Consider the following 23,512-nt stretch of genomic DNA (forward strand, 5'->3'; position numbering starts at 1 on the left):
ATGTTTATTATCACAACTAATCTATGTACTAATTCAATCAAGATGGCAGGAATTGAAAAAACATACTTATTTCATTACTAAGAAAGAGAGTGGGAATTTTTATTTAATTTCAACATGAGCGCTGGACTCAGATTCTTAAGATAATAACTTATGTCCAAACAATGACTCAACAATACAGGCCATCAGTTAGTTTTCTCCCTTCTTTCTGCTGGTGAGATCTTTTGGCCTTATTTTAGCTCCTTGGGCTTCTCTGCTGGCAGGAGCCTTCAGTTAACTTGCACATATGGTTTACCTGAATGCAGTGCTCCCCTAGTGAGTTGTTGTTGTTATGTGCCATCAAGTTGCCTGTGACTCATAGCAACCCTATCTACAACAGCTCTGAACCCTGCTCTATCCTGAGCCAACCTTATTGTCTCTGATGCACTTACCCCCATTGCTCCAGTCACTGAATCAATCCATCTCATCTATGGACCTACTATCTTGCGCTGTCTCTTGACCCTCCCAAGTATGATGTCCCTCTGCAAGGACTAGTTCCTCCTTGAAACATGACCAAAGTATGTCAGATACAGTTTCAGAATCCTTGCCTTCAAGGAATACCCTGATTTGACCCTCTCCAGGACAAACAAAAGGTTGACAACTAATGAAAAATCCCTTTATGCTGACCAAATATCCTGGATTCTTAGATATTTGTAAAGAATAAAGAGCCAATGCTTTACTATTTCTGAAAAAAGCTTAGGTGATTGTGGCATAGAGAAGAATTTTCTTCCTTTTTACTTCAGAGGAAGATTTTAGCCTGGGAGCAAATAAGGAAGAAAAATCCTAGTAAATAAAGAAACAGAAACCTAATACAACCATGTACGAGAGCAGACTATGGCTTCAGTGTTAAGGGAAATGATGAATGTTTTCATATTATGGGTACCATTTTAAGCACAACCTTAAAATAGTGCTTCAAAGGTACGTGAGGACATAGAGAAATTTGTCTGTACATTCTAAGCCTTTTCTCTTCCACAAAGATTTTTAGTAGAATGTACTTTGGACTAGATCTAAGGAAACATGAAAGGAAATTTCTAGCCTTGAGTTCTGCTGCCATCTACATGGCAGGCAGACTACAAACAAAACCCAGCATCTTTTTGGACAAATCAACTCAGCATATTGCCAGAGAAAACAACCTTTAGAAACCCTCAAAGTATTATTATCATTATTATTTTATACTAAGCTGATCCAAAGACATTTGAAACAGTATTTGATAGTTTCTACTCAATTCTATTATGAAATCCTGCAGAAATTGATCTAAATAGTTTAACTTAGATTTGGGGGAATAAACTAACTAAGTAAAACATGATGTAAGATCTTTACCACAAAAAACAATGCCAAGAGTAATTTGCTCAGAAAGAAGTTAACAGTTTCAGAGAGAGGATGAAGTTCTTAATCTTACTGTGGTACAGTTTTCTGTTTTCTTTCTATAAAAGCTCTAAAATATAAAAGGAGAAAGAAGAATAAACAATGATCCTTCTGTCATATATAACCAGAAATTTATTCAAATGAAGGTAATATAGGCATAACAATTCTTTTTACAAAGATGAGGCCATTGCGAATTAAAAACTCATTGCAATTGAGACAGGAGTGACTAATAGCTGATCCTCCATTGGGTTTCCAATGCTGTGAATTGCACAAAAAAAAAAAAAAGATTTCCCATCTTGTTCCCTAGAAACCTCTAATGGATTTGAACTACCAAAGAAGAATGCACTTTGGGCTAAGCAGCTTAACTGCTTGTAGACTATGCTACCAGAGCTCTTTATTACTAATAGGAAATTCATTTTCTGCCTCACAATTAATTAGGCAGCTCTTTAAAAAGCTAAAGGAAACAGGTTATGTAAAAAATGCAAAAGACTGTGCCGGTCGCTATGATGTCATGATCACAGACTAGGATGTCCGACTACTGAGGTTGCATGAAAAGGTCTTCTCCCTATAAATGCCCATGCAAGACCAAAAATCCGATTGATGGCTTTACAGATACCCACAATTAAAATGATTGCTAAGTGAGTAAATGATGGGCTTTGCAAGCTTGTGCCAACTAATTATTGCTATTGTATAATTATATGAATATTGACAGTCTGTTGGCATTTGGCACTTTGCAGAATTAGACAGTGTTGGACTCAACACATGCTAATTACCTCTCATAGTAAAATCTTTAAATGTTTGCATAAAAATAGTTACCATCTTTCTAATTAATGGGACATATTAATATAATGCAAGAAAGTATTCCTAAAGTTGATAATAGGTAAATGCATGTGTTTGCCAGAAAAGAAATTACACCTTCACTCCTTGCAACAAAGATGGCAAAGCTTCATTTTACATGCTTTAGACTTTGTATCAGGAGGGTCCAGACACTCGAGAAGGCCATCATACTTGGTAATAGAGGATCAACACAAAGGAAGGTCCTCAATGAGACAGAGTGACACAAGGACTGGAATAATGACCTCAAACACAATAATGATTATGAAGATGGTATAGGATTTAGGAGTGTGGTGTTTCTTTAATTTTGGTTATTTTTCCTTCCCATATTTTATTGATTTGCATACAATAATTCATATACATTGTGCTTCATGAATGTACATTATGTTTTATACAACCATTTGTTTACATTGTGTTTCATTCATGCACATTGTCCTCTATACAGTCATTCACATATATTGTATTTTGTATTACTATTGATGCCTATCATTATCCTGTCTTTTCAATCCTCCACTGAATCGTTACTATTCCTTCACCCCCTCATCTGCCCAATTACCTCTGCTATCCTAATGATTTCCTTCCTTCCCCTTTTGTCATTCCCTACCCCCTCTCCCATTCCCCTTTTGAACATTTATATGCATCTTCCATTTTCACAATAATGGTCTTATGCAGCATTTATCCTTATGACACTGAGTTATTCCACTCAGCATAATGCTCTCTAAGCTCTCCTATACTATATACTATTTTATAAAATTGTTGTTCCCTAGTGCTGCATTGTATTCCATTTTGTGAATATGCCACAATTTCTCAATCCATTTGCTTCTTGATGGGCTTTTGGGCTGTTTACATTTTCTTGATATTGTGAATAACACAATAATGAACATAGGTGTATGTATCTCCATTTGTTTTTCAGTTCCAGTTTCCTTGGGGTCTATTCCTAGCAGTGGAAAAGCTGGGCCATATGGGATTCCTATTTATTTATTTTTTTAAAAAATGCCAAATTGCCTTCCAGAGTGATTGTATCATTTTATAAGAGAGTTCCAATCTCTCTCACAGTTAATGTTTGCTGTCCTGTTAAACTTTATTACTGTTGCTAGGATGAGACGGTATCTTATTGTTGTTTTGATTTGCATATCTCTTATCGCCAGTGATTTTGAACATTCCTTCAATATGTCTGTTGCTCACCCAAATATCTTCCTTTGTCTTTTCCCCATTTTATTATTGGGCTATTAGTATTTTACTTGTGGAGAACCTGTAGTATTCTGCAAACTTTAGTTATGAGACCCTTGCCTGAAATGTCATTGCCAATTGTTTTGCTTTTTCACCTTTTTGTAGGCTTTTTTGCATTCTATTGGGAAAAGTTTTTGGTGAACACAGGGATTTGATTTTTAGAAGGTCTCATTCTTCGATTTCATCTTATCTTAGTTTTGCATTTCTGGATATATTTGCAAGCCTCTTTATACCATAGGCTATGGCTTCTAAACTTTGTCCCATTTTGTCTCTTATGATCCTTATAGTTTTAGTTTTACCTCTAAGTCTTTGACACACTGAACTGATTTTTGTGTATGGTGTGAAGCATACAGCCTGTTTGAGTTTTCTCTAAGGAGATGTCTAGTTTTGTTGGCATCATTTCTTGAAGAGGTTGTTGTTTCCTCATTTGATGGGCTTTATTTCCTTTTCAATTGAAAACAAATTGACTGTAGGTAGATGGGTTGATTTTTGGGTTTTAGATTCTATTCCACTGGCCTATGTTTCTGTCATGGTATCAGTATCACTCTGTTTTGGTTACTTCAGCTGTGTAGTAGATTTTGAGATCAGGAAATGTTATGCCTCCCACTTAATTTTTATTTCTCAGAAGAGCTTTGCTTATTCTGAAACTCTTTCCAAAAAAACCAATTGCCTTGTCTATCTTTAAAAAATGAGTTTGCTATCTATATTGAGATTGTGTTGAACATGTAGAATACTTTTGGTAAGATTGTCATTTTTATTAGGTTGAGTATTGTTATCTGAGAACAGGGAACATTATTCCATTTAGTAAGCTCTCTTACTGATTCTCATAGCAGTGTTTTGTAGTTTTCCTTACAAAGATTTTTTGTGTCTCTAGACATAAATTGTTTCCAATTATTTAATCTTGTGATTGGCTACTGTAAATGATAGTTTCCTTTTCCGTTGCCATAGAGGAATCTCACTAATTTTTTTATCTTGTTCTTGTGGTCAACCATACTGGTAAATTTGTCTGCTAGGTCTAACAGGTTTTTTGTTAAGTCTTTGGGATTTTCAATGTACACCATCACATAGTTTGCTTATAGCAACAGTTTTAACACCTCTTTTTCAACTTGGATACATTTAATTTCCTTCTTAACTTATGGTCCTAGAAAGTACTTTCAATACACTTTAGAACAGGAATGGTGATAGTGGACATCCATTCTTGTCTGGACCCTATTTATAAGGAGAATACCTTTTGTCTTCACTGAGAGTAATGTTGAGGGAATCCCTTTATTCCTGTTTTGTTGAGTATTTTAATTAGGAAGGAGTGTTAGATTTTGTCAAAGACTACTTCTGCATCAATTGATAGGAACATGAAGTACTTGTTCTGTGCTTTGTTAATGTGTTGGATTATGTTGATTATTTTTCTTATGCTGAGAACCATTCTTACATGTTGTTGTTGTTGTGAAGTGCTGTCGAGTATTTCCGACTCATAGCGACCCTATGTACAACAGCCCTAAGCCCTGCTCTATCCTGTGCCAATTGCATTGCCTCTGACACACCCATCCGATTACCCCAGACACTGAATCAATCCACGTCATAGAGGGCCTTCCCCTCCTGTGCTGTCCCTCCACCCTGCCAAGCATGATGTCCCTCTCCAAGGACCTGTCTCTCCTTATAACATGTCCAAAGTATGTCAGACGAAGCCCCAGAATCCTTGCCTACAAGGAGTAGCCTGGTTTAACCCTCTCCGGGATGAATCTGTTTGTTTTCTTGGCAGTCCATGGTACATTCAATACTCTTCTCCAGCACCATAGCTCAAAGGCATTAATTCTCCTTCTATCCTCCCAAGTCATTGTCCAACTCTCTGATGCATAACAAGTGACTGCAAAGGCCATGGTCTGTGTCAGGCACACCTTAATCTCCAGAGAGACACTGTTGCTCTTAACATACCTGTTGTAAATCCTACTTGATTATTATGTGGAGCTTTTAAAAATCTACTTTTTTAAAAAATTATATTAGCCAGAATTTTGTTGAGGAAATTTGTGTTTATGATCATGAGAGGTATTGGTCTACAGGTTGTTTTTTTTTTTTGTACTGTATTTGGATGATTTTGATACCAGGGTTATGCTTGTTTCATAGAAAGAGTCTAGGGATGTTCCTGATTTTTATATTTATTGAAATAATTTAAGTAGAATTGATGACAGTTCATCTCTGAATGTTTGATTGAATTCACCAGTGAACCCATTTGGGGCCATGACTTTGTTGGTTGATTTATTTTGGGGGGGTGATGGTGGTGTCTTTTTTATGGCCTGCTCAATTTTGTATTTTGTTCTATTCAAGGGTTCTGCATCAGCCTATGCAATTCTGAATGGGGTGTGGATTTCTAGGAATCTGTGCACTTCCTCAAGGGTTTCTTCATTTTTTTTGTCTGTCATCTGTTTTCCTTTTAGTTAGTTCCCATTGAGATTCTTGTCTTCTAGCTTGCTGACTGTCTGTTTCATCTCTTCTAATCTGCTTTTTTATCCTTCTGCCTCTGAAAACCTGCCAGAGGGTCAGCTATGGGATGTTTTTGACTCAGTAGTACAGAACAACAAGAAGTAGGTTGAAAAGTTCTGCCATTTTGGTCTTGATATTCTGGTATTGCATTTCCATACATTGCTACTGTTTCTAGTACTGTGTTGGTTGAAACTTCTCTGTACTGTGATGATTTTGTTTTTTAAACTCTTGTGTCTCTTTATTTAGGGTTTCATCTCTTTCTTCCAACACTCGTAACTTCTTCAGTAGCCTTTCATGTAACTCCATGTCCATATATTTCTTCTCCTTCCCTATCTCTAGGATATTTATTGAGTCTGCAATCTAGTCTGCTTATTTAGAAGGGTTGTTTTTTTTTTTTTTTAAATCACATTTTTGAAGGTACCTGCTGCTTCTTGGTCATTATATGAAGTTCTTAGTATATGTAAGGCAGTTCTCCTTTTGTCTGCATGGGTTGTTGTCAGTTCTTTAACTTTATGATGCTATTGATAAATTGCAGACTTTAAGTGTTGCTCCCAATTCAGTTTCCTGGTGAATGCTGCTTGGAATATTTTGCTCAGGGAAAAAGCCCATGAACATTGCAAGGTTCAAACAAGTGAGCCTTCAAATCTCAGGTGATGCTACTGGCTAACCCAAGGGAGTTGGTTATGCCTGAGCCAACAAGCTCATGGCTGATTGTGTTCCTGCCTCTTTTCCCATGGATGACTGGGAGGGAGGTGTTCCTGCCTGAGCAGACAAAGATCCAAAGAAGGGCAAAGTCCTAAGAATTCCATCTCCAAGTGTAACTTGTTGCTAATTGCTCTCCAACACACCTGACTCCTCTCATATGGCTGTTTGAGAGGGAGATGCACTTATTTGAGCAGACAAAGGTCCAGTAGGATTAGGCAATGTTTTATTCTGTTGTACCTAGTTGTACTCATAGAATTAATTTGAGTCAAAACTGATTAGACAGTATCAAAGAGTAACAAGAGCAAGGAATGGCCTTGATTTTCATATGGTATCAAAACAGCTATTTCTTGCCATTCACACCATGATAATCATGTTCATACTGTCATGGGTAATTCACCTGGGCTACGAAGTCCATATTTTCCAACTACTATTCCTTTTTCACCGTTTCCAACTCTTGAATTCTAGTCACCAGTTATCATTAACACATCTTGATTGCATGTGCCATCAGTTTTGGACAGCAGGATTTGGTAAAATTTCTCGATTTCTTCCTCTTTGGCTCTAGATGTAGGAGCATACATTAGAATAATAGTCATGTTAATAGGTCTTCCTTGTATGTGTACAGATAATGTCCTACCACTCACAACATTGTCTTTCAGTATGGAACTTGAAATAGACTTTTTGATTAAGAATGCAATACCATTCTTCCTTTGTTTTTCATTCTCAACATAGTAAACTATGATTATCTGATTCAAAGTGCCAAAGCTGGTCCATCTTATCTCACTAATGCTTAATATGTCAATGTTCATGTATTCCATTTTATTTTTTATAGTTTCCAGTTTTAGAATACTCAAGCTATGTACATTTCATATTCTAATTCTTTTTTTCCTTTTTATATGGAACGCTTCACGAATTTGCGTGTCATCCTTGCGCAGGGGCCATACTAATCTTCTCTGTATCATTCCAATTTTAGGATATGTGCTGCCGAAGCAAGCGCTATATTCTAATTCTTAAAAGATGCTTGTCACTGTTTTTCCTTGTTTCAATTAACTTCCAATCTGGGTTCTACTACTACATTACTGTAAGTGTCTGTGTTCCTCTGGTTTTCATAGGGTTTTCAAAAGCCTGTTACTTAAGAAGTGGATGGCCCAGTTGTAGATTTTCCAGGATTCTTGGAAGACTTTTTATGTTGTGGATTAGGACCACTAAAGTTCTTCCAAGCTTTTCTTGAATGACGTTTATAGTCCTTGGTTTTAGTCCTAAGTCCATGATCCACCTTGAGTTGGTTTTTGTATATGGAGTGAGGTGTGGATCTTGTTTTAGTCTTCTCCATACAGCTTTCCAATTTTGCCAGCACCATTTGTTAAAAAGGCTATCATTTCACCACTTAACTGATCTCATCTCCTTGTCAAGAATCAGTTGACCATAGGTAGATGGGCTGATTTCTGGATTCTCAATTCTATTCCATTGATCTATGTGTCTGTCATTGTACCAGTACCATGCTGTCTTAACCACCACAGCAGTGTAGTAGGATTTGAAATCAGGGAGAGAGATGCCTCCTACATTTTTTCTATTTTTAAGGGGTGCTTTGCTTATTCGGGGCTTCTTTCCATTCCAAATGAAACTAGAGATTACCTTTTCCATCTCCTTGAAGAATGGGATTGGTATTTGTATTGGGATTGCATTGAACATATAAATTGCCTTTGGCAGTACTGCCACTTTTAAAATATTGAGTCTTCCTATCCATGAGCAAGGGATATTCTTCCACTGGGAATTGTATACTAATGAAGGAATTTTTTTTTCTTTTTTTTTTTTTTCTCTCTTCGGAGGGGTAAGCGAGCTGGTGGGAGGGGTGGGCAGGGAGAAAATTGCGGCAATGAATGAATGGAAATCCAAAACCTCTCTCAAAAAAAACAAAAAAACAAAAAAAATTAAAAAATTTAAAAAAAGATATATATTTAAGGATTTAAAAATTAAAAAAACAGACCAAAAAAAAAAAGTGGATGGCCAATCTTGCTTCCTAGTCTATCTTAAGCTTGGAGCTCTAGTAAATTTTTTATTTGTGATCTTTGGCTATACAATGGTGTTTGACTCTGTGGATCATAACAAGTTGTGGCTGACACTGAGAAGAATGGGAATTCCAGAACACTTAATTAATTGTGTTCATGCAAAACCTATACCTGAACCAGAAGGCTGTTGTACAAAAAGAGTAGGGAAATACTGCATTGTTTAAAATTAAAAAGGGAGAGAGTGCTGGTTGTAGTCTCTTCTCCATACCTATTCAATGTGTGAGGTGAGCAATTTCTTTAAGAAGCTGAACTTTCTGAAGAGGAACGTGGCATCAGGATTGGAGGGAGACTCACCAATAACCTGCATTATGCAGATGACATAACCTTGCTTGCTGAAAGTCTTGAAGCATTTGCTGCAGAAAATCAAGGATTACAGCCTTCAATATGGATTGCATCTCAAAGGGACCAAAGGGAAACATCATGTTGGATGGAGAAGAGACTGAAACTGTCAACAACTTCATATTACTTAGATCCATAATTAACACTTTTGATACCAGCAGTCAGGAAATAAGGAGACAAATTTCATTGAGAAAGTCTCCAGTTAGAGACCTCTCCAAATTATTGAGGAGTAATTATATCAGTTTGAAGACCAAATGCTTCTGATTCAGGTCATGATTTTTCGGACCACTTGCTATGCATCTGATAGCTGGACAATGAATAAGGACGATAGAAGAAGAATGCATGCCTTTGAATTGTGGTGTTGGAGAAGAGCACTGAACATCCCATGGACTGCCAAAAGAATAAATAAATATGTATTGGACAGGGTGCAGCCAGAGTTTTCTTTGGAGGCAAGGTTGATGAGGCTTTTCCTCACATACTTTAGACATGCTGCTAGGAGGGGCTGTTCCTTTGAGAAGGACATGAAGCTTGGAAGGGTGGAGGGTTGGCAAAGGAGTTGACACCATGATTGCCACAATGGGCTGTTGTGTGTCAGGAAGTGTGAAGATGGTACATGATAGGACTGTTCATATGCATCGCTATGAGTCATGCTTGACCCAATAGCACCTAACACAATAATGTCTTCCGAGATAAAAGTAAAATAATCTCAATGAGCAAAGACCAGATTAAGGATGACCAGAAAGTCTAAAGTAAACAAATTTTAAATGAAGTCTAAATCTTAAATGGATCAGTATGAAGGTGAGAGAATGAGAGAATCACTCCAATATAAGTTCACCTTTACATTGTCCTGCTAATGAGATGAGGAATGCTGTTTTGCAGAAGGTTATGTCAAATGAAGTTGCCACTGCCATGCTCTGAATGGAAGATATGTTAAATGCTAGTTGATAATATTCTCCTACAAGTAATCTATGCTTTTGTTGATAAAATAATATATTCTGGATATCATATATGGAAACCACAGAGCTGCTAAAATTCATCAGACAAACCTCAACTAACGAACATTTTAACTTTTCAACTTCCTTGCTTAGAGCTAATTTTGAAATAAAATAGCTAACTATGGAAATGCTTACAAGGGAGCAACTTTATTATGAAGTTAGGCACAAATTTAGGCACTTTAAATATAAAATGACTTTTTTACAGAGAAACACAGGTATATAGAAGTTTACTTAAATGAATGAGAAATAAAAATTAATGCAGTATGAAACCAAAAAAATTACATTAATGGACCCACTCTGAGAATGGAAGTTTGAGATCAGTTAGAATTAATGTATTCTAAAACATCATTTTAAACACAACACATAAAGCTTAATTTAACAAAAAAATCAATTATATTGAACCCTACAGAGATTAAAGAGCAATAGAATACTCTCTAAAATAATCATGGGTGTTTTGTTTTTTTTTTCAAGTACTAAATCTTGGGATGAGAGGAATAAAAAGAGAACTTAAAACCATGGGAGACACTATCATCTTGACACGTTGTTATGAGCTGTCATGTCTGAACCGTCTCATAGCTGACCCTCCAATAGGTTTTCAGAGGGTCTAAATCACTTCAGAGGAGATTGCCCATCTTTGTCTTGTGGAGCAGCTGGTGGATTCAAACTGCAGGCTTTTTGACTATGAGTGCAACCCTTTACCACTTGGCCACAAGAACTCCCTTGAGATAGAATGTTAATATTGAGCACAGTATTTTCCTTTCATATTTCTAATAGTGACATATTCAAAGTAGCTTTAGATTCTAAAGCTGTACCAAGTGTTTCAGAGCTTAGGTTACCTATTGTAACTTTTATGTTACATGGGAAGTGTTTTGTCTGATCACTTTCTAGAAACCATCTCATAGAGCCCCACTGGATGAAGAAACAAGAACTACTAATAAGTGACACTTATGCTCGTCAGCCTAAATTCTTCTCCGATTCCTTTCTCAGTAATGTAGTCAATGTGATCTCCACCATAATCAAGAAATGTAGGCTTGCAAATTTGAAAGTATTATTTATACATTTCTATCTCTCTACTTATCTATCTGTCATTGAGATGACTACCACACACACAAACCACCAAAACAAAATCAAACAACACAAGACTAGGTTTTTCAATGAATTATTTATTATAATGACAATAAAGACTCTGAACACAAATATTTTCATTAACACAGTCACTCAGTTTAAACATCTTGCCCAAACTAGAGATGCAAAAGGTCCAATCAAGAGCCACTTACTTTTGAGTTGCTGAGATACCACCTAGTGAGGAACATAATATGGTCAATCCAATTAACTGCGTGGTAACTTGCCATTTCAACTCTCTTCACATCAGAAATTACAATATGTCAGTACCAATGTAAAAACAAAACAAAACAAAACAAAATAAAACAAAACAAAAAACAACAAAAGAAGGTGGAGTCCTGGTGGTACACTAGGTTAAGTGTTAGGATGCTAACTGAAAAGGCAGTTTGAACCTACCAGACACTGAGAGAAAAAATGAGGCAATCTCCTACATTTACTGTGTTGGGAAAACTGGTGGGGGAGTTTTGCTCTATCCTGTAGGCTTGGTAGGAGTTAGAATCAACTTGACAGCAGTGGCAGTGGACTTAAGAATTTGTGCCATTAATATACTTGCACAACACACAAAACTCACTGCTATCACATTGATTCCAACTCATAGTGATCCTCTGTTGGATTTCGAGAGCTGTAAATCTTAGGAGATTTCCAGAGACGCATGACCTTTGACAGCAACATACTACACATTATGTCACCCAAGCTCCCATACAGATATTCAGGGAACATTAGTTATTTTAAAAAACTCTCACTTTTAGAAATTAAAAACTTTTATTCTACTGTTAGCTTATACCCTTGTACTGACAAAAAAGTTGTCATCAAAATAATTTAAAAACTAACTTTAAAAATCCAGATACATAAAATATGATTCTGAGAAGCCTTTAAAATCTCATTTTGTTATACCACTTCTCATTTACAAATGTCTTGTGGCAGGGTAGAATATCTATCAGGAATACCATATTGCTTTTTTTTTTAATTGGAAAAAGTAGAAATTATGTCAGCTGTTAAAACTTTTATAAGTAGAAGTACCAGGAACTAGATATAATATAGTGGCACCTGTTTTTAATAAACTTTCTAGAACTTGAGTAATCAGTTACGCCGAATGTATTATAAATACTCTTTTAAGAGGACACAGACTTATTTGATATGACAAGCACTCAAAATGTTTTAGATAACCTTTTCTAAATGGGCTTCATAGCTAGTATTTAACATGCTATAAAATGATAAACCAGTACCTAGCTTGCTCCCTTTATTTATTCTGAATCTTGTTCCAAGTGGTTTTTACTATTTCCAAAGGGTAAGGGGGAAAGTATGTCTATTTCCAAAGGATGACCATATCCTCTGATTTTTCATATAAAAAGTATCCTGTAGTTTCTGAAGTACAATCCTAAAAAGAATGCCAGGCAGTAGACTACTTTAGGAAGAAAAGGAATACACATTTTAATCTATTTTCAAGGAGCTAAACTAATTTGATGCTTGTATTCAGGCATGTTCATGTCAGGACAATTCTTAATTAGAAGATCCTTTCAGGGAGAGGCCAGGCTATCTATATCAGTCATATCATTCCTATCTCCTGTTGACCTCTCTGTTCTGCCCATTGCATTTTAGCACTGACCTGATCTATGATAATGGTGCTAAAAAGGATTTCCTAATTTCTCTCTCTAGTCCCTCCACACAGTCATATTTGGAAGCAATGTGACTATTTATGTGTACATGGTTCCAGTCCTTGTAGGACCTATTAAAAATCTGGAGTACTAAAAAAAATTTACAAAAAGAAAAAGCTAAGTACTAAAATGGTTCATAATAACTGACTATAGGCACTTGAAGATGCACATCCAGACATTGCTGTCATTAGTGAATGATTATGTTAAAGAAATTTTAGTGCAGTATCTCTTAAATATTTTCTCTATACATTATATAGTTAAGATAAACATTTGAATAACTGATGTTATATATGGACCGTACCTAATTTTTTTCACTTGCAAACAAATTTAATTTGAAGGCAGAGTTAGGGCCTTTCTGGTGTAGTATATATTCAATATTCAAATTACTTAAAGTTCTATTTCACAAAATGTCTTATGAATCTTAAAATTGTGTGTGTGCACATTGAATAATATAAAATAATATATAGATACACATAATGCTTTATTTCTATGAGCAAGACAATATATGTATTTAGAATCTATGCGTATTGATAATATTTTTTCATTCTTTTCTAGAAATCCAGGTATTGTACAATATAAACCCTGGCACTAAATCAGGCCACTGAAGCCTTAATAAATGATGACTTTATGTCTATTTCTATTTATACTGTTTTACATATTTTAGTTTTGAAATTCCTGCCAGTCTGGCTTCCTAGAAAGAGGGCTTTACAGAGTTTATATAAGGATCAATTCTGATGTACTATACATAGATTCCTCTTTTCACATTTATATGATATCCAAAGTCAACATTTAACTAAAAACATTAGTTCCTACAGCAGTTGAAATCCAAAGCAACTAGACTATACAAGAAAGGTTTCTTGTAGTGTATATTACTTATTTGGGCTAATTGATGACTAAATAGATTTGGCTATTTGTTGACAGCATTTAATGTTAGAGAGGAGATTTACTGCTGAGTGAGTAATTCACATTAGAGCATCTACTGCAACAACATATCTTCATCTAACAAATCAAGCAAAATTTGATCAAGTTTTGACTTATGTCATTGAAGCAGCATCAAATTTAGAAACATTGTGTTAGAAATGGAATTGAAATGATGGAAAAAATCCTTAAGGGTAAAATATTCTGAAGAATATTATTCTTTGTTAGAAATATTACAAACTGATTTGTACAGTGATATTCTAAAATTGAATCTGAGTATTTTCAGATCAGCAATTACATGCTGACTAACAACCACCACAGCCTGATACTTTAACCAATAACCATATAACTTATATGATAAACAAATGGCAATTTTAAATATCTTCATTAATCCAGTCCTGTAGATAAGATTTCATTTAGCACACTTTGCAGGAACACACCTTCACTATCCACGAATGATGACTTGTTTTACCTAGAAAGAAAACAAATATCTTGAGTATGTGGCAAAATAAAGAAAGAGGAAAAAAGAAGGGGAGGGAGGAAGAAAGAGAGGAACGGATGAAGGAAGGAAAAACAGAAGAAGGGAGGGGGACACCGAGAGAGGAAGTGTTTATAATTTTAACACACCTCTCCCAAAATGAAATATAATAAAATACAACCCCTCTTTGTTATAGAAATCACTAATTTCCCAGATAATTAGATTTTGATTACACATATTACTAATATATTAATTTCTAATTGCCAATGTAGGTGGAAATTCCAACTTATTTATTTCAAATTATTTATTAAACATTCAAATAGTTTTCAAATTTTAAAATTTATTTTGCTTGTCATCAGTACATTTACATCAATTTCAAGCTGCTGAATTGTCCTTAGAGCTACTTTTCATAAATGTTAGCAGTATGACTTAGGTTACAGAATCAAACTAGCATTTATTTCTCATCATGGTTTGTTGTAATTGCAGGCCAAAAATTATCATTTGATTTAAACCAATTTGACCAGGAAACTATTGGGATCACTGTGCCTTAGTTAACTATTCCTAAACACAATTATATTAATGCCCTGACTAATGCTTAGTGACTTCTATTCTAGCTGGCAATTTAAAAAAAATAAAAAAGTAAAAAATTGGGTTTAATTAAGCCAGTATGATATACTATACATAAAAAATGAGTATTAATGTATAATTTTAGGTTCTTTTAAAAGTTACTAGGATGTTTAAATTCTTTCCTTTGAGCATGTTAAAAAAATGATGTTGTTAAATGTAATAAAAGACAGAGCTCATATGTTTTTGCTGCTGAAACTGTTCTTACTTCTAGAACCTTTTTTTTCACTAGCCATAAGAAGTGTGTTCTCGATGGCTGTGATTGATGGGCTGCCACACATTGCACATTTTTTCTGCTCCATGCATCATCATCAGCCATCTCCAACACTCCAACCCTGAATCTGTCCTACTTTCTGTTACCTGATTTTTGCTGGTGATTCATGAGGCCGAATAGTAAAACAGGGCGGGGTGGGGGGAAAGTCAACCTTGGCTTTTCACAATGTATCACTTAGAAACTGTGAGAAAGTCAGTTTTGTTCATCAGATTCATGCAAATGTACTATTGATTGGCAATGATATATATAGATCTACACTCATAATATGCTATATGAAAACCACTAAGCTGTTGTATTAATGGCAGAATGCATACCGATTATAAACCACTTCAGAATGATGTGAAAACTTTTATCTGAATGCATTATGTTTTGGATTTTCAAGCTCTCTTTGTTGCCATTGCTATTTTCAGCTAAAGGAATTTTTTTAAGGTACTTTTGAGTGTACTTTCCTTCATACGCTAGGAAGCAAAATTCTTAGTTTTCCAAAACAAGAAGAAAATAATAATAATAATCAAAGATTCATTAATGCTTATATAAGAAAATGTGAATGCACCTTACTTTTTGTGTCTCTTTGAGTTGAAAGACTAGGGGCTAGGGACACCTATTACTTCTGGAGAATGAGGATTGAGTTTTATCCAAGGTACATAAAATGGTAATGTTAACAGAACTATTTTTGTAATAATGTCTTTTAGATTCAGAAGCAACCAGGTTTTAAGAGCCAAAGAAAGCCTAATGGCCCTAAAATCTTAAATAAAAGAATAAAGGGATGTGTGTGTGTTGGGGGGTGGGGGGCAGCTGCTGGTTCACAATGTTGCCTCAGTGCTTCTATTACTAGACATCAAAGTTATTCCCAGAGGTTCCAGGAATGTATAAATGCTAGTGAAGAAGCAAGTGGACTTCACAGAGTCTAAGCCAGGAACTTCAATCTGGGATTCACCTGTGAGTCAAAACTCTTTACTGATGAATTATTCCAAAGACAAGACACTGCTGAGGGATACCTTCACCTATCAGACAAGACCTCCAGGTTCACAAGCTGGGTCAAAGTAACAGGAATGCCTCTGGTCTAAAGTTGCTTTGCCAACTTTAATGGATTCCAAGCGCTCACCTGGGTATACGGTTTGAACCAATAAAGAACTCACAGTGGCATGATGAATAAGGTAGAGTGCTCTAGAGACCAGGTGAACAACCGCTCAACAAGGCATCTAAACTATGACCTATATGCAGACTCCAGCCCATTTGCAAATGGGTCAGCCCTTCAGTTCAGCACTGAAGGAGCAGTGATGTCTACAAACATAACACAAAATACACCATGTTCAAAAGGAATCACGTAACAAGTCAATCTCATTGTTTTATATAAATTCTGAAACTTGAGTTTACTAATGGAGTTTAAGAATTCTCTAATCCCATCTTAAAAATGTCAACTTTGCTTTTTCCAAGAATAGATTTCAGTTTTTCTGTGTGTTGCTGTCTTTCCCTCTTGCTCTCTACATATGCAACTACATTATTAGCAATATATAAGTATAAGTAGCTAAAGCTAAATGATGTTTTAAGGCTTTTCAAAGAAAATGCTTTGTTTTGAAAGGATAATGTGTGTGTATAAATATACAAGCATATATATGTGTATGCACAGATTCCTAAATATATATATATATATATATACACACACACACACACACACACACAACACTTCTGTAAGGTTATATCCATTTGACCTGAAAAACTGACCACCTTTAACTTAGTAACTGTGGGATTTTTGCATATGGATGGGGATGCTAGCAGGGATTTAAAATGAGAAGAAGTTATATTCTAAGTGAAAAAAAGAAAAAATGATGTATCCTGTTTTAAATGTACTCTTTTCCATATAATGAAAGTGTTTAGGTAATTATAGGCTTATTGAGTAAAGCAATTCTCTCAGTATGAAGAAATGTTCTCAAAATACATAGCTTAAAACCCCATATTTGGTTTTTTTCTTTTAAAATTAAGCTATTTCATACTTCCCAGGGATACACTGCTCATGCATAGCAAACTGAGGTAACTAAACCATCAAAGTAACATTTAAAGTTTCCAAGTACACTCGAATACTGAGTGACTTGATATTTGTTGAAGTTTAATTTTTGCCACTGAAAAGTGGAGAGTCATATTTTCACAGCTGAAAAAAAGTCTCTGCCTGCCATGAGATTACACAGGACATACGGAACTTAGCTTTCTCCATGTACAGTTTTGTGAATTTTGTGTCTTTCAAAAGCTCAGAGTTCAAGGAAATAGACTCTCTCTTCCAAATCTTTCTTACTGAACAAGCACCTCTGTCAGAAGTGTCTTAATTTCTTATCACAGAATTTTATCCACACAAGGAGCGATAAATAATTCATGCTGCTGCCTCTTTGTTGTGTGTCCCTAAACTGCACAGAGCTGGAAGGCTGACAGCTGTGTCAGGGTGAGCACCAAAGATCTGACATGACAAGTGACTAACAAGTTTCTTTCAGTTCATAGTGAAAGAAGACAATGGCCCAAAGTGCAGAAAGGAATCCTGAAACAAAATAAAACTGCTTCTTTCTTTTTACCTAAGTGTTTGCTATGAGCTGATTTCCAACCCACAAGCCCTGGTCATTTTCTAGTACTGCCCAGCCCCCTTTATTCCTCACACTCGCCTGGCCATTTACGCCTGGCCACGGATCAATATGAGCAATTCTTGGAGAAATACGATGTCTCCATGACAACCAAGCCACAAATTCTCAGTGGAAGGCAGTGAGACCAGTAGTGAACTCTCCAGAGGTTTCTAGGCCTATAAGGCAAGATGTCTTAAAATGCAGGAATGGACAGAGGAAAAAGCCAGAGTAATTCATCCTTTATTACCAGTTTAATGATGTCCGATGTACAGAGCAGTACTCACTTCTTAAGTTGAGATTCTTTATCAGCACCTATAGGTTCTAACTAATTCCCCCCCCCAACATATTCTTCTATTTATATCAGTCAAGTAGAGGCCATCACATTTGAATCTCACTACAGTACTACTCATACAAAGGGATAAATGGTATCTCTACTTGTGAAATGGTATAAAACCAGACCAGCCTTCACCAGCAACTATGAACACTTCCTTACATAAACACTTGATTTAACTGCTGGACAAAACAAAAACAAAAAACTGTTGATGAACATACTTTGAAATCCTAGTCAAAATTAGGCACTTTATAGTCAAAACTTAAATTTTAAAGCATATATGAGATAGAAATTTAATATGGCCACTCTCGTCTCCCTTTTAGAATAGTACTGATCTGCCTCTATTCTTCAGATATCACGGTGGGGGGTGGAAATGGGGTTAATTTGCTGGTTGGAAATTTCTGGCATGGCTAAAGAATGACGTTTCTCGCTTCCATGGGCTGATAAAGCGAGCAGGTGTGATGCTGAGACTGGGCATACACACAGCAGCGGTTCATCCTTGAGGAATCTTTGAGGAAGAGAGGGAACTGAAATACAATGCCACCCGCCACTGGGCCTATAGGGGTTCCAAGATGACTTAGGGGACCTGACATAGATTGCAGGCTGCACCTTTCACTGAAAATTAAATCTCAGCAGCTCTCCTCCGGGAAGGATCAGGGGACTGTTTGCAGCTGCCCCCTGTCAGCGGAGGCTACAAGATTTGGAAATCTCTTAACTAAGCTGACAGGCCACAGAGAGGATGAATCAAAAATATGATACATGGATCAGCACACAAAGATGTGAGAGGGGAGAGGGTCCAGAGCAGCCAGATAAAATAGAAAAGGAAAATAATAAGTGTATGTGAGGGGGAGAGAAGGAAGAAACAGCATTTAGCTCTTTCACTCATAATAATAAGGAACTTCTTTAAGCACTTTATGGGATGGTGGTGGTCCAAGAAGGTTGTTCAACTTTTGCATGGTTAAAAAACCTGACTTTGTTATTATAATTGCACATCCTTCAAATCAAGCAAAAACGGAAACAAAAACCCAGGCTTGAATGTTTCTGACAGGACCCTTCCAATATATTTCTGCCACACTTCCCCCGCCGCCCCCACACCTCTTTAAAAAGAAAATACAAACATAAGCAACTTTGACATACAGTGGATTTTATTGTGTGAGGAAGGGTTGCCTTTTTCTTCTGTTTTGTCCTAAACAACTGACAACATCCATTACTGTCATGCTGAAATCCTCATCACAGTTTGCATGAGCCCTGCTTGCACTTAGAAAGGTAAATAGAATTGTAAGGATGGCGGCTGGCTTCTCCATTCCCTCCAACTCACCACTGTCACTTGATTCCCCTGAAGATACCTTGATTTAAAATATTTAACATGTTGCCATTTCTGCAGTTGTGAATCCCTGACTCTATTAACCAGTTTAGGCTAAAATTGATGATAATGAACCAATAGCGTCAGCTTCCCTTCTCAGTCCTGAAGCCTTTGTACTTCCTTGGACTGAATTCTTGATGAAAGAGGAAAAGATAACAGCTCCACACCGTGACCCCTGGAGGTGACCATTAATTTGACAGTGCAGCTGGTAAGGGAAAACAGCATTACAATGTCCTCTTCCCCCACCCCCTTCCAAGGACCCCAAAGCTGTGTCAAATTTATCATTTTATACTTGACTATTTTTAAATAGCTTTCACCTGGACTCTCTGACTCTTCCAAGACACATCTGTCAGGCTTGTCCTCTGCGTCTTGGAAGTTTGCCGAGTTTGAGTTGCTGTCATGCTTGACCAGACTGACTGGAGCTATTAAAAAGAGAGGAGTGGGGTGGAGAGGGAAGAAAAGAGAAGGAACAGAGTGAAAAAAGTAGTAATAAGCACCATTCAAACATTTCCTTGCAGTACCGCAGATCTTTCCAGGGACACACTATGTAAACACAAATAATAAATTGAAATAAAATGTATCCTCTAAGTATTTATTGGCAGACATGTAATTAGTTGAAAAATCTATAGATGTGACTTTATCTTAGAAGAAAAATAAGTTCATGGCATCAGCTTAAAAGCTACGAAGTAACAAAGTGATCCCTTCTAAGCAGAAATGGTATTTTTAATGCATAAATCTAAAACAATAGAGTAGATTAATGGCAACAGGGACAAAGACAGGAACATCAGGCTTGTCAGTGAGAAAGACCAACTCAACACTGGTGTGATGGCTCTTTTTATCACACACATCATTGTTGCTGAAGGGTTTGTATACATTTTGGTTCCCTTTCAGTAAGCAAGAACAATGGTGGCATGCTGCCTTACATGTTATGCTGAAAACCTAAAGGCTGCTGGTTCAAGTCCACACCGGCTTTTCCATGGAAGTGGGAGAAAGATGGACAGTCTACGCCTATAAACCTTTACAGTTTCTGTAACTCTGCTGAAGGGTTGTTAGAAGTTGGAATCAACTAGATATCAATCAATTCAATCAAATGAAATAAAAAAATATGATACCAAGTAAAATAAAGTGGTATAAAACATCTTTAGAAATATAGAATGGATTAAAAAATTATAATAAAGAAGACTGCTTATTTGAATGCTGAGTCTCCAGAAAACTTTTCTGCATATATGAATAGAAAGTATGAGCAGATACAGAAGCTAGAACCCAAACCAGAAACCCATGGCCACAGGGGATCCCAACTCATGGCACTTCCCCGTTGGGTTTCTGAAATGGGAATTCTTTATGGGGAGACCATTTTGTCTTTTTCCTGCAGTGTAACTGGTAGATTCAAACTGATGGGCTTTCATTTAGCAGTCCAAAACACAATGCATCACGTTGTCACACAGCAGGACAGCATGGAGCAAGTTTAAGATCCATAATTTCCCATAAGGATATTACACTTCCCAACCCAGGTGGTATCACTTGATCTAAATTCCTGTTTCCATAGCAAGATAATTCTTCAATGTATTTGTTCTAGACATCACTCATCAGGAAAGGGTGCAGTCTTCTCCTGAAGAAACTTGGTATAAACAAAACAAAACAAGCCTCTAATAAACAGGTTTTCAGAGGCAGTAATTGCACAGTAAGAGATTGTCCATCCTGCTCCTGTGGAGGAGCTGGTAGATTTGAACCACATGCCTTTGGAATTGCAGTGCAGTTTCTTACCGTTAGGCTATCAGAGCTCCCTAATAATAACAAATTATGTCACATGTGTTTGTCTGAAGCTATCCATTAGAAATAGATACTATTGCGTATAGGGACTTTAAAAGTCTGTTGGAATTTGTTGCAGTAAATTCTACCACTATCTTTTCATGGCTTTAAAAAATACATTATAAGTCATAATGAAATAAGCTACTTATTTATAAAGCATACATAAAACAATGGGCACTACAGTTGAGGAATGGATCTGGCAATTGTGAATAACATTGGGAGAAGAGAACAATGCAGAGGCTAGAGACTGTGACTTCACACATCGGCTAAGTGACACAAAGGAGACTGGCCAGTCCACATCTGAACACATTCTGGGTGCTCACACCTCAGGCCATTCTCCTCTTATTTTGATGGAGCACATGGTGCTTTAGTAGTTTCGACCTACAGGCTACTGACACTTTTCATGTAGACTAGAAAAACAATAATTCTCGTACAAAGTATCCATTCAGTTTCATCAACTTCTATTACAGGGAAATGTGATTGTAGGGAATTCACTGCACCTTTAAAATCTTTCTCCTCCTCTTCCCCCTTTGGGAATAAGCTATGAAAAAAGCTATAGAAAAATAAGAATATTTTATTTTAAATAAAAACTCCAATTTCTAATTTTGTATATTTGCATTTCCCTTAATAAATGGGGAGATTGGTATAATTTCAATAAGTCTTTTGAGCAAGGTTTAAAATCAAGAAAGGTATGGATCGGCAATTGTATCCTTTCTCCATGACTATCCAATCTGTAGGCTGAACAAATAATTCAAGAAGCTGGATTTTATGAAGAAGAATGTGACATCAAGATCGTTACCAGAGTCATCAACAACCTACATTATGCAGATAACACAACCTTCTTTACTGAAAGTGAGAAGAACTTGAAATTCTTTCTCCAGAAAGAAGATCAATAACTACAGCCTTCAATATGGATTATATTTCAACATCAAGATAATAAAAATTCTCACTACTGGGCGAATAGGCAGTACCATGAAAAATGGAGAAGATTGACAATGTCAATGATTTCATCTGACTTGTATCTAGAATCAACACTTAGTGTATTCCCACTGTAAACAAATAAAAAAAACATAGTGCTTTGGGAAAGTCTATTAAGTATCCCTCTGAAGTAATGAGGAGCAACAATGTCAGCTTAAAGACTAAGGTGTACCTGATTCAAGTCATGGTCTTTCAATCACTTGCTACAGTATGCATCAAGAGTTGGACCATGAATAAGGATGACAGAAGAACTGATGTTTTTGAGTTGTGGTGTTGGAGATGAGTGGTGAATATTCCATGAACGAACAGACATGTCTTGGAACAAGTGCAACCAGTGTGCTTCTTGGAGGCAAGGATGGTGGAACTTCATCTCACATACTTTGGGCATGTTGTTAGGAGGGGCCAGTCCTTAGGAAAGGGGCATCATGCTTGGAAAAGCGGAGGGTAAGTGAAAGAGAAGAAGACCCTCAACAAGATAGAGTGCCACAGTTACTACACCGATGGGCTAAAAATGTCAGAGGTTATGAAGACAACACAGTATAAGACAGGGCTCAGCTCTGTTGTTCATAGGATTGTCTTGAGTCATGGTCAACTTGATGGCACCTAAAAACATATTTGCTCAATATTTTTGTTTATGCCAACTTAAGCCTGGTGGGCAATGTTTACTGGAGCTCCCCGATTAAAACAAGCTTTGAAGCAGGAGTGGCATCCACTTCTGAAATAGCTTGCCTCTGGAAACCCTATGAATGTGAGAAATGGTGAAAGTTATACAAGTGTTCGGGTCATTCATTCATAGGGTCGCTGTGAGTCATCTACGACTCAACGGCACTTAACAAGAATAGCATAGAGAGAGCTCTGTTAGTTTAATGGACAGAGAGTGATGGTACAAAATCAAAGGTAGGTGATTTTAATCTGCAGCCCTCAGGACTGGTTTTAATTGTTTTTGGTCAAACATTCTTCTAAGTGGTATAGCACTGATCTGTCCATTTGCTGTACAGAGGTAACTTGTGATTGCTGTGATACTAAAAATTGTGACACTGCTGTGTCAAATGTGATAATGGTTACCCATGGTGGACAGTGTTTGGCGGCGCTCCCTGATTAAAACAAGCTTGGAAGCAGGAGTGGTATCCACTTCAGAAATAGTTTGCCTCTGGAAACTCTATGAGCTTGGAGAAATGATGAATGTTATATAAGTGTTCATGGTCTTTCATTCATAGGATCACAATGAGTCATCTACGACTCAATGACACTTAACAACAACAACAAGAAGCCTGAGGAAGCATATTGAAAAAATACCATGTGAATTAAT

The 23,512-nt window shown here is 36.5% G+C and overlaps 1 protein-coding gene across 1 annotated transcript in view; it reads right to left on the bottom strand.

Annotated features, from left to right (window-relative positions):
* Positions 1-14,156: 14,156 nt before the first annotated feature.
* WDR72 (WD repeat domain 72) overlaps positions 14,157-23,512 on the bottom strand; it is a 271,665-nt gene continuing 262,309 nt past the window's right edge. Inside the window, exons 18-19 of the mRNA XM_006898252.1 lie at positions 19,734-19,838; positions 14,157-14,212 (exon numbers count right to left, since the gene is read on the bottom strand). Coding sequence (XP_006898314.1) covers positions 14,157-14,212; positions 19,734-19,838 — 161 coding nt within the window. The remainder of the gene's footprint in view (positions 14,213-19,733; positions 19,839-23,512) is intronic.

Source organism: Elephantulus edwardii, unplaced genomic scaffold (genome assembly GCF_000299155.1).
Source record: "Elephantulus edwardii isolate Elephantulus edwardi_28Jun2011 unplaced genomic scaffold, EleEdw1.0 scaffold00225, whole genome shotgun sequence".
Taxonomy (NCBI): domain Eukaryota; kingdom Metazoa; phylum Chordata; class Mammalia; order Macroscelidea; family Macroscelididae; genus Elephantulus; species Elephantulus edwardii.